Source organism: Paroedura picta, chromosome 16 (assembly GCF_049243985.1).
Source record: "Paroedura picta isolate Pp20150507F chromosome 16, Ppicta_v3.0, whole genome shotgun sequence".
Classification (NCBI taxonomy): Eukaryota; Metazoa; Chordata; class Lepidosauria; order Squamata; family Gekkonidae; genus Paroedura; species Paroedura picta.
Genome location: NC_135384.1, coordinates 180,412 through 191,929, shown reverse-complemented (window position 1 = coordinate 191,929; position 11,518 = coordinate 180,412). Strand labels below are relative to the sequence as shown.

General features: G+C 59.9%; 1 protein-coding gene across 1 annotated transcript; it reads left to right on the top strand.

The window, feature by feature from the left end:
• The first annotated feature begins 406 nt into the window (after positions 1-406).
• On the top strand, positions 407-4,632 carry TRIM56 (tripartite motif containing 56). Its single transcript, XM_077313021.1, has 2 exons — positions 407-610; positions 1,386-4,632. The coding sequence occupies exons 1-2, from the start codon at positions 476-478 to the stop codon at positions 3,501-3,503; spliced, it is 2,253 nt and encodes a 750-aa protein (XP_077169136.1). The 5' UTR covers positions 407-475; the 3' UTR covers positions 3,504-4,632.
• The last annotated feature ends 6,886 nt before the right edge of the window (positions 4,633-11,518 follow it).

Sequence of the window (11,518 nt, the reverse complement as noted above, 5' to 3'; positions counted from 1 at the left end):
GTCAGGCTGGGGTTCGGGAGACCCGGGTGCCAGTCCACCCTTTGCCGTCCGGAGGACCACGGGTTACTCTCCACCCGCCCTGGCCGGCCGCCCTCCCTCACAGAGTTGTTGAGAGGAGGGGACCTTGAGCTGCTATGGCTTCTCCTGGCAGAGGAAAGGGGGGCAGACGTGAAGTCAATCAGTACGTCGTCTCTTGCTGCCGGAAAGAAGCGGAGGAATGGTGTGTCCTCGTCCCCCCCCCCCCGCCCACACACCAAAGAGCTCCCTCGCGGCTGGCTAGATGGGGGGTGGGGCTGAGCTGGGCGGGCATCCCTGGAGGCCTGGCAGCAGCCTCCCCCCCTCCAGTTGAAATTCAGACAGTCCCTCCTGCCGCCAAACGCTGCTCGACCTTGTCCCCCTGTTCCTTTCACAACAGCCCTGCAGGGACGTGTTTTCCTGGGACAGCTTAACGCTCCAGGGCAAAGGGGAGGCTCAGATGCAGGCCCTCAGTATCGGGGCCGCCCCGCCGCATCCCGTCCCGCGGCCTCTGCCACCGCCCCGCCCCGCCCCGCCGGGCTGCCCGCTTTCGCTTTCCTTTCGGCCTCGGCGGCCCGCAGCGCCCTCCCTCGAGGTGAGCGGGGGGAGGGGGCGGGGGCGTCCGGGGAGTCTCCGGCAGCGGGGAGGTGGGTTGCGTCTGCTGACTCCCCCCCCCCCCACCGAGCTGGCCGACTGCCCTCCCGCCCGTGGCTCTCCAGTGGCGGGGACACCTAGAGAAGCGCCGAGGAGGGCCGGGCTTTGAGCGGGGGCCGCCAGGGAGCGGAAGCGGCCCTCCTCCGCCGTCCGTCCGGCCTCGCAGAATAGCTCCTTGCCCTTGGCCGGCCGGGGGGAGCACAGGGGCCAAGCAGGCGGTGGGGGGGGGGGGAGAAGGGCTCCGAAGCTCCCGGCCGCTCCCTGCCAGGGTCGGGGAGGCCATAGGCTATAGAGCGCCCTCTTGCTCCAGCTAAGCCCTGGGCGCAGTTGTCATTCTGCTGCTGAGCACAACCCGAGGGCATGGTGAAACTCGTACAGGCCCCAAGGACTGTGGCTCTTTTGCAACTAAATAAGTTGGGGGCTGATAGGGAAGGAAGTGCTACACTTGCACAGGCACAAAAGACAAAAAACCTCTCCCCACCCCCCCAAAAACCCCCTTCCAGGAATCCCACCTCCTGACTTGGCTTGATTTACATGGACCGCAGTGAAATCAGAGCCAAAAGCAGAATCGGGGACTGCAGCCCGTGCAGAGCTCTCCTGCCTTCCCCCAGGCCCCACTGGTCCCTCCAAGCTTCCCCCCGGCCCGCCAGGCCATGTCTGCAGGTGTTGGACCCTCCCCCCCCTTCCATGAAGTCTCTGCTTCTCGCTCTTTGCAGGAGGCCTCCAACCTTCTCCCCAGACGACTCAGGAGTTCCCTGCCAGCTGGCATGGCTGCCAGAGCCTCCCCCTCCCTTTCGGAGGCCCTCAGCAGCGGCTTTCTGACCTGCCCCGTCTGCCTGGAACCCCTCTGCCGGCCCAAGATCCTGCCCTGCCTCCACACTTTCTGCCAGGACTGCCTGCAGCAGCTGGCCGGCGGGCAGGAGGAGCTGCAGTGCCCAGAATGCCGGGAGCGGGTCCCCCTTCCTGCCGGGATCGGTGGCCTCAAGACCAACTTCTTCATCAATGGCCTCCTCGACCTGGTCCACCCTGCAGGGAAGGCAGAGGCCAAGTGCAGTCTTTGCCCACTGCTCAACGAGGGTGCCAGACGGCGTGCTGTTTCACGATGCTTGGACTGCGCCGATGACTTGTGCCAAGCGTGTGCCAGCGGGCACCGATGCTCCCGGCTCACCCATGCCCACTGCATTGTCGACATGGAAGGCTACCTGTCTGGCGAGTACGATGAGGAGGTGCGAAAGCGGCAGGCCTCTCTCTGCCAGGAGCACCGCGGGGAAGACCTGCGCTTCTTCTGCACCCCCTGTGCCACCACTTTGTGCCGGGAGTGCCGGCTGGGCCCACACCTGGAGCACCCCTGCCTGTCCTTGGCGGAGGCGGCGGAGGCCCGCTGCCCCCTCGTCGTGGGCCTCCTGGTAGGGGTGGAGGAGAAGGTTGGCCTCATCGGCCAGGCCCGGGCAAAGCTGGAGGAGCAGATGGAGCGCCTGAAGGCTCAAGCGGACAGTGTCCGAGGCGCGGTGGAGCGGACAGGCAGCTGCTTGGTGCAGCAGCTGCTGGCCCTGCAGGAAGAGGTGCTGGGCCAGCTCTCGGGCTTTGTGGAGGAGAGGCAGAAGGCCGCAGAAGTGCTCCGGTCAGAGCTGGCGTTCCAAGAGCATGTAGCTTCCAGCACAGCGGAGTTTGCACGGAAGGTGCTGAGCCTTGGCCGGGCAGTCGAGATTGTCTCCTTGGAGCAGATGATCTCAGAGAGGCTGAGGCAGCTGCAGAGCTTCTCATGGGAACCCCTCACCTTTAGGCTGCCGCATCTTGCAGACCACCCAGACCTTCAGAGCATCCAGGGCTTGTTTCATCTGGAATTCAGGGAGGAGAGGGCCATGGGGGAAGAGGGGGGCACATTGAAAGGAGCAAAGGGGGAGAGGAGGAAGCAGCAGCAGCAGCAGCAGCTCCCACCCCCTGCCCCTGACCCAGCAGAGAATGCCCCCGGCCCAGAGAAGCCAAGCCCCCCTGTGGAGCCCCTCAGACTGCCCTCCACCCAGCCAGAAGCCCCGCAGCTCATCCCCAAGGCTCTCTTCTCAAGCAGCTTCTGGGTGAAGATCCCCGGTGACAAGAAGCGGCCACAGGTGACAGGCCTCTGTGCCTTTGGCTCCAGTGAGCTCCTCGTGGCCGACACGCAGAACAGGAAGCTGAAGCGGTTCTCGCTGCAGGGGGAGTTCAAAGGCCTTGTCTCCGTGCCAAGCGATGTGGCCCCCTTCAGTGTGGCCACTGTGAGTGGCAAAGTGGCTTTCACTGCTGGCTCTCAGCTCTTCCTCTTGAACGGGGAGCGTGGCCTCGTGTGGCAAAAGGCCCTTCGTCTGGGCCAAGCCAGCCACGCAGTGACCTCCGTGGGAGGCAATCGCGTGGTGGTGAGTGTTGCGGGGCACCTGGAGGTGTATGACTTGGAGGGGAGGCTGGTGGAGAGGGTGGTGCCCGGAGGGGGCCGGGAGCGGAGCCTGGTCTTTCTGGCCAGCCGCAAGGAGGCCTTTGTGGCCTCGGACTGGTATCGACGCAGCCTGGTCGTGTTCAGCAGCCAGGGCCAGTTGGTGGCCGAGTGCCGAGAGGAAGAGCTGGAGGGGTGCCAGCCGGGGGCCGTCTGCGTCGATGCCACAGGGATCATCTATGTGGTGCTCCGGGAGCAGAACCGGGTCATGGCTTTCTCGTGTGCTGGCAAACCCCTGGGCTCCTTCCTGACCGCTGAGGACAGCATTGACCGGCCCCGAGTGGTCACCATGACTGCAGATGGTCGCTTGGCGGTGGCTTTGAGCAGTGGGACCATCCACATCTTCAAGATCAGATACGAAGGCCAGTGAAGGAGGGGTGGCCAAGGGGCAGCCCAGGGGCAGGGGAGGGAAGGGCCGTGGTGATGCAAGGGAATGCATGAAAGATAGAACTTGCAGAGGCCATTCAGATGGGAAAGAGGGCTGCTCCCAGAGAGCTTCACTGAGAACATTTCTACACGACCAAGACTGTTCAGCTGACCTGGCTTCCACCTCCGGGAATGCAGCTGCTCTCTAGGCTAGAAGTCTTCCTTCCTGGGTCCCTACTGGCCCTGCAGTTTTGGGGGGAGGGGGACTTTCAAAAGAACAAGGGGGAGCTGCGGAGTTTGTGTGCCAGTGGAGCTAGAGGCGCATCAGAGAGGGTGGTGCTATTTGGGGCACTGGGGCCGACATTGTTACTGTGCTGGTGCCAGGAACATGCTAGCAGCCCTGGGGGGCGGGGGGTGGGGGAAGAGAGAGCAGAGGCAGACCGTCCCCAGCATGGCCAGGTGGTCACTAGGGAGCCAGTTGTAGCAACCCCACCGCAGCCATGGATGATGTGGAGCTTGGTCACTGATGGGAGGAGTTCCCTGTCCAAAGGCACTGGGTGTTCCAGGATGGCAAAAAAGGTGGACCATTTGGTGTAGCCAAGCAGACCCTGCATAGCATCCCTGGTCAGCAGCCGCACAGGTGTCCACATTCCCACACTGGTGCCTGTAAAGCGCTGAGCTGCTGGAGAGATGAAGCCCTGACCACCAGAGGGACTGTGGGCTCCTGAGCAGGGCCTTGTGAGGAAAGGAGCCAGGAAATGGTGGCCCACCCTCCCTCCCGCCCTCCCTCCAAAAGGCTCCTGGCGCTCTTCTGCTGGGGACCCTGCCTTTCACCATTTGTGCTAAAAGTAGCAGGCTGCAGCGGGAGACCAATAAGATGGGAAACAGCCCTGCCCCTGCCACTGCTGCACTTTAGCCTGGTCAGGACCTGGCAGTTCCCTTTCCGGGGAAGGGGGAGGGAGGCTTGGGTTGGTGGCCCTTCGTTGGAAGAACTAGAAAGTTTGCACAGTTGCTTAGGTGATCCTAATAAAAGCGAATTTGTGGATTGTGTCCAGCACAAATCTCAGGCATCCCAAATGTTAACCTTCCAAATAAAAATAAATGCATCATGATTATTCACAAACTTTGTGAGGGCTTGCTGTGTGTGAGGCCATCTCTCCTGCAGTGGACATCAGGGAACAGGCAGCAGGGCGTGATGTGGGGTGGGTGGGTGGAGGCATGCTTGTGGTCCAGGCTTCCTGGCCTATCCTTGAGACTGGCTCTCCCTCCAGACAGGCACTGTTCCTGTTGTGGCCAGCAGAGGGCAGAGCAAAACACCCCATGACCCCAGCTGGCCCGTCTGGGTTGGGAGAAGGGCTTGGAAGGACAGCAGGGGCTATCCTGTGAGGCGCCGCTCCTGGTTGTGGGGGGTGTCTAGGGAGACTGTCGGGACCCCCAGGGCCCAAAGTGCCTGTTCCCCAAGCTGGACCCGTCCGCCAGTGGGCACTGGGAAAGTGCAGGTTCTCTTGGTCTGGGATCCCACGTTTGCACATGGCCTGGTGTCAAACAAGGAGAGGCTGTGTTTGCTGCCACTTCCCGCTTGATGGAAAGGTGACCCCCCCCCCCGGGCCACATGCCAGTGTGGGAGGCTCCCTCCTGCCTATCCAAGGTGAGTGCTTGGGCTCCCCTTGACCTCGTTGCTGCAATAGCAGCAGCAGCAAATCCTCCCGAAACCAAAGCAGCTCCCGCCTAGTGTGACGTGCGGCCGGCCGGCTGCCAGTTATGCAACTCACTTGCATAACACCGGGAAAGCCGCCCTGCACACAACCTGGGTGTTTCCTCTGGGTGTGGCCACCATCGCCAGGTGACCTCAGGAGGATGCTGGCGCTTCAAGGCCTTTGCTCTGCTGCTGGCTATCCTCCCCAGGTGTCCTTCAACTCTGGACCTCAGGCCACCCCAATGCCCTGCCTCCCAGCATCCGGGCCAGGGAGGAGCCCAGGAGGAGGCTCACAGCTGAGCCACTGCTGCTGGCCTTGCTGCTGGAACTGACTTCCAGGGGGCTCAGTACCCTAAGGGATTCCTACCTGCCAGCTGCCCCCCGCCAGCAACCAGTGGCCAAGAATCACCTCTGAATGGCTCTCAGCAGCACCCCTGAATGGGCGACACAGTGGTGTGTGCCACCTTGGGGGCGGGGGGCCTCCTGCAAACTCCACAGCAGACGAGGGAGTGGCATCAAACTCCAGCTGTGAGCTGAGGGAGTTCCAGCAGCACCCCTGTGAGGACCGATAGCAGAGGGGCCCTCTCCAGCCACCCCTGCGCAAAGAAGGAGCCCTAGTTTGCATACCCTGCCCCACCGAGCGCCAGGTGCCAAAAGTCTTTCTGCCCTGGGAATCTTGTGGTTGGGGTCCAGATGTCAGCCCCACCACCAGTCCCAAGGGCAGGGGACCGGGACAGCCCTCTGGCCATCAGCTGCTCCCCTCGGCAGGCACCTCTTTGTCAGGGAGGTCCCCCCCAGAGCAGCCAGCCGCAAAGTCCCGAATCCTGCCCACAGTGCCACTGGGGTCATTGTCGCTTATCTGAGGGACAGCACCAAACCAGCCCCTCCTGTCCCCCACTCTGCCCTACAGCAGGGGAAAGGACACCTAGGGAAGCCCCCCCCCCCCCCGCTGGCTGGGCCTGTTCAGGGCACTGGATTATGAGATCTCTCTCGCCCCTGCCTGGCTCTGCCTCTAGGCTCCCTCATTGGGTTGTTGTGGAGGGGCAACAACTGTGGGTTGTCAATGAGGGACTGAGAGCTGGCAATCAAAGCCATGCTGGCAATCAAGGCCATACGTGGGTGGTAAATGTTCTTCAGGCTCAAAGCCCTTGCTTGCCCCCAGCAGGCTGGAGAGAGGCCTGGCACCTCTGGCCTGGCAGAGAGAGAACGAGGGGGAGAGCACACTGCTGGGGCAAGGGCCAGAGGAGTCCTGCCTGGAAGGTCCCGGGGGGGGGGGAGGCACCCTTCTTGGTGCTGTGGACAGAACGGCAGGAGCCCTTGCTCACCAAATCCCACTCGGAGCCCCACAAAGGCCAGGGGTGCTCCTGGGCCTCCAGCAGAGAGAAATCTCCCCCAGCCTTTGCCCCCCTCCGGTTGGAGCTGCCGCCCTGGGCACACCAAGCAAGGGCTTTCCCACTGGACTCTAGTCTCTTCACTTGGCACCAGCACAAGATCCTGCAGTCATCCAGGAATATGGGGGGGGGGTGTCCTCTGGTAATTACAGAGGGCAACTTTTGGGGGCAGGATCCAAGACAAGGGCACCAGGCCGAACAGAATCAGTCATCACAGACCAGCTTACCTGGCCTTCAGTAAAACCTGGGCCGGAACTGCTCCAGATTCCAGCAGCTGGCACCAAGACAGAAAATGAAAAGGACTCAAAGAATGTTCCAGCCTTTCTTTTCTCCCACAAACAAAACTGGACTGTAACTTCTTGACTAGAACTAAGAAATGTACCAAACAGTCTTTGGATATCCTTGTGGGATCGGAGCCCATAGTAGAATCCTAGAATTGGAAGGGTCATCTAGTCCAACCCCCCTGCACTACGCAGGACACGCACAGCCCTATCACTCCTCCACTGTCACCTGCCGCCCCCTAGAGGGTTCCTCCTCGCAACAGGCTTGTGTTGGTGACCGTCAGTTCCTGTCGGATGTCAAAAAGAAGGGGGGGAGTGTAAGAGGGCTGGCTAGGGGATCGGGTGTGAACTTGTCAGTAACGTGAAGGGAAGCACTCTGCCATCTATTACACACTGCAGACGCAGATCTGCATCGGCACGTTCTTGGGCCATCTGTGGGCTCTTGGCTTTGCAGATGGCAAAGGATGTAAGGAAAATGTGCTGGAAGTGCAGGGGTGTCTTGACATGTAATCCACAGGATGAGACATCAGTGTGAGCATTCATGCCCTTGGAGCAGTCAACCTGGCTGGAAGGAAGCTCTGGGGGACAGCGGTGACAGCAACTGGCCCATCCAAACAGCCCTGTGTGACAGCCAAAGCCTCTCTTTCTGCTGGCCAAGTGTGCCCCTCGAATGCTGAAACGGTTTTGCAGTCACCGGTTCTGGTGAATGTCCTACCATTCCAATGGGGTGGTACCAGTGGAGTTCCAAGCCTCTCTGGAGTGGCACCTGATTTACGTTCAGCGTCTCCTTTCCGTGGGCCAAAGGAGGCCAATAAGGCTGTGCAGGGTTTGCCATCTCTCCTGCTGTATCCCTGGAGGAACGAGTCAGGGTTGCGAGGTGGGAATGACAGGCAAGGCTAAGGAAACTCCTCAGCCCGGAGGCATTTGAGTTGGCAGCCTTCTCTAAGGCCTTTATCTGAAGTTCATTCTTCATCTCCGTTCATCGTCTGAACATGCTCTGTAGTCTGATGCCTCTCAAAGCCGCCCACCCACCCACCCACCCGTGAGAGCAAATCCTTCTTTACTGGATGCCACCTTAGTGCAAAGAGAACCCTCAAGGCCCTCCAGAGGCTGCGCGGGTGGCCCCCTCCCCATGAGCCTGTCTCGAGCCAGGGCACTCCCACCTGCCCAGTGGCAGGTACCAAACAGTCTTTGGGACCCCCCTCCCTGGGACCCTCCGGAGACAGATGGACTACCAATCTCTTGGGTGGACTCAGAAGAGAGCAGGACAGGGAGGGCAAGCAGCGGACTTGGGAGGTGGGTATTCAGCAGGCTCATGGGGAGGTGAGGGGAGCCAGCAGCAGTCAGCCAGGCCTCCAAGCCCCTGCCTGGCTGTGAAAAGTGGGCAGCCAGAGGGTGTTGCTGAGTCCTTTGCCAGGTCATCCGTGCCCGGCCTGCCTTGTGCTGCTCTGCCTCCAAGGTGGCCTGCTGCTGGACAGCCATCTGGTTCCTTTTGTGCATTGCATCTCATTTGCATAGCCCTCACCCAGCAGGCTGCCTCCCACCCCACCCCATCCCACCCCACCCCCGGGGGGCCCAGCAGTGTGGGAACTCCCCGGGCCTCCCTGCCTGGCCCGGTGAGCAGCCGGTATGGAATGTTCTGGGCCCACAGGCAATTCGCCCCCTCTCTGGACCCCTTTGGAGGGGGGTGACTCAGGCAGCCTCTGCGGGGGCTAGGGGTGTATAGGGGGCCCAGGCTCTCCCCCCTCCATTCTCGGTGGAGTCCTGCTTCTGACTGGGATATTTGTAGAGTGAGTGTCCCTTGCTGGGCTATTTTGGGCTTGCCAGGCCTGGCCCTGGGCCCAGACCGAAATAGCTGCTTCCGTTCGCATTCTCACACAAGGACGGGGAGGCCGAGCCCCACGGCCAGGCAGGCTGCTTGGCCTAGCTGGCTTAGGAGAGGCTGCTGGGTATACGAGTGCCTGCCCCCCCCCAGCCACCTCCCCCAGGCTTCCTCCCTCTCTTCCCCTCAGGCCTCATGGCAAAGAGTGATGCTGGTGCTCGGGAAAGGGATCCGTGCCTTGTTGCCAGATGACAGAGCGGGGGACGGGGCACAGCATGTCAGACCTTGGAAGCCAAGCAGACTGGGCACTGGGAAGGCCATGCCACCCCCTGCTGCTTCCCGCTTCCCTGGAAAGCCCCTGGCTGAGGTCTTGACCCCACTGGACACAGACCCACCAGAGGTTCCTGAAATAATGCAGAGGGCAGAGGAATGCTCCCCACGAAGTTGTTGGGAAATAGGAAAGAACGGACAAAAGGAAATGCCCCTTTACTCATGGAGAGATTAGAGTGTGGAATCCTGTGTGGGAGGATGTGGTGAGGGCCACAAACAGAGAGAGCCTTAAAAGGGGCTTGGACTGACCGGTGGAAGAGAGAGAGGTCTATCAGCAGCAACTAGCCATGGTGACTAATGGGAAATTCCATGGTCAGAGCCTGCCGGGAGGTGACCTCAGGGGAAGGCCTTGGCCTCTCTGCCCTGTTAGTGCAGCCCTACAAAGGACCTGTGGGCCTCTGGGCAGGGCAGGACCTTCACCAGGCTGATCCAGCTGGACTCTTCTGAGGTTCTTTAGAAAAGGAGGTCTTTCTGGGCATGAGACCCTGGGAGCTGGACTGTCTGACTTGGGTAGAGGTATCTTCAGATGTGGAAGACCCTCTGGGCATGGCCAGAGTACTATTCCATCCCTATTAAGGAACCGTAACATATCCTGGGGACTGGGCCGCCTGGTTCAGCTCAGGTGACTAGAGCAAGAGGCTCCCCCAACCTCAAAAGTTTCCTGCCTGCCCCTCTGTAGGTCCTCCTAAGGGGAGGCCCCACCCACCCCACCCGCAAAGTTCCCTGGGATTCTCACCCTCGCAGCGAGGGGACAGGGTTCATGGGGGGAAGGGCGTGGAAAGTCTTTCTCAGCAGTTGATGTCTGGTTTTGTCATGGAGACAGCCGGCCAGCAACAGCCGTCCACGTGTGCTGAGTCAAGGCCTTGCGGCAGAAGGCTGGAGGGGGGGGAGCACTTAGCATTTCTGGCTCTGTGATGATGTAGCAGTAGAAAGCAGCAGCGGCAGCATGAAAAGCTCGAGGGCTCTGAGTCCAAAGCCTTGGGAAGGCAGGAACCATTGTGGACCAAGCAGCAGGAGGCAGGGAGGGAGGGAGGGCGTGGCAAAGCTCCAAACCCTGCACAGAGAGACCCCCCTCCCTCTCTATTGCAAGGGGGTGAAATGGCCAGAGGCCAGGACACCCCCTCCACCCTTCCCTGCAGGCCTCATGTCCTCTCCCTGGGGCAGATTGGGAACCAGGAACTGGGAGCAAAGCTTTTGAGTCCCCTCTGCCTTCATGTTTCTGGTCAGGTCCAGGGGTTAAAGGGCACAGAACCAAAAGGTGCTTGCAGCTATCAGAAGGGAGGGCCAAGAGAGGGACTGGCATTTCTCCCTGTGCAGAATCACCCAAGGTTGGGCTTTCATATCCTCCGCCTACAAGGGCAGCATCCCTATTTCTCACCTCCCTCATTTTATTCTCACAACAACCTTGTGTGGTAGGTTTGGCTGTGACCGAAAGAGTGAGCAGCTGACCAAAGGTCACAGGACATTCCTCATGGCTGAAAGGGGCTTTGTCACTGCCTGCCCAGTAGTTTGGATGGGGCATGAGACTCGCCCCCCAGAGAAGCACTCGAGGAAGGATGTGTGACCATGTTTAAGTTTCATGCACAACAAAACAAAATCAGAGTGCAGTGGCACCTTTAAGAACAATAAAGATTTATTCAAGGTGTGAGTTTTCGAGTGCTTGCACTCTTCCTCTTATGCAGTAACGGTCACAGACTGTATGACTTGTGTTTGGTAGTCTTTCAGCTCTACCCTTTATGGGATTTTCTGTTAAATTGTGTGTGTGTGTGTGTGTGTGTGTGTCTATGTGTGAGGGCCAACAACAGGGCACAGAGTTCAATGCCTTCCCCTGATATTAGACAAGATGGATGACTGGGTATGTGCAGCACAAGTGCCAGGAACAGAGAGAGGTCAGAGGTCCAGGCCTCTCCCTCCTCCTCCTGTCTCACACAGTAGCCAACCTGTTCTTCCAGAGGGCTAGAAACGGGGCAGAGCGGTCATAGTCTTCCCCTCACGTTGCCTCGTGGCTCTGAGATGCAGAGGACTGGGGGCCTATGAATGTGGAGGGACCCTCTCAGTCGCCATGACTAGTAACCATTGACAGATTACTCTGCCCTGAATCTATCAATACCCCCCTTTTAATGCTGTCTATTCCTATGGCTATCACTTCATCCACTGGCAGTGAATTCCACATTTGAATCACTCTCTATGTAAAGTAGTATTTCCTTTGGTCCATCCTGAACCTACTGCCCATCAGTTGCAATGGAGGCCCTCAAGTTCTAGTGTGTTGGGAGAGGGAGGAAAAGCTTCCTCTGCCCACTCTTTCTATCCCATGAATGACGTCATAAAGTGCTATCATGCCCCGCCCCCCAGAAATATCCCCACCTCTTCAGCCTGTCCTCCTAGGGCAGTGGTCCCCAACCTTTTTATCACCGGGGACCGGTCAATACTTGACAATTTTACTGAGGCCCAGGGGGGGTAGTCTTTTGCCAAGGGACGTCGCCGCTTCCTGAGCCCCTG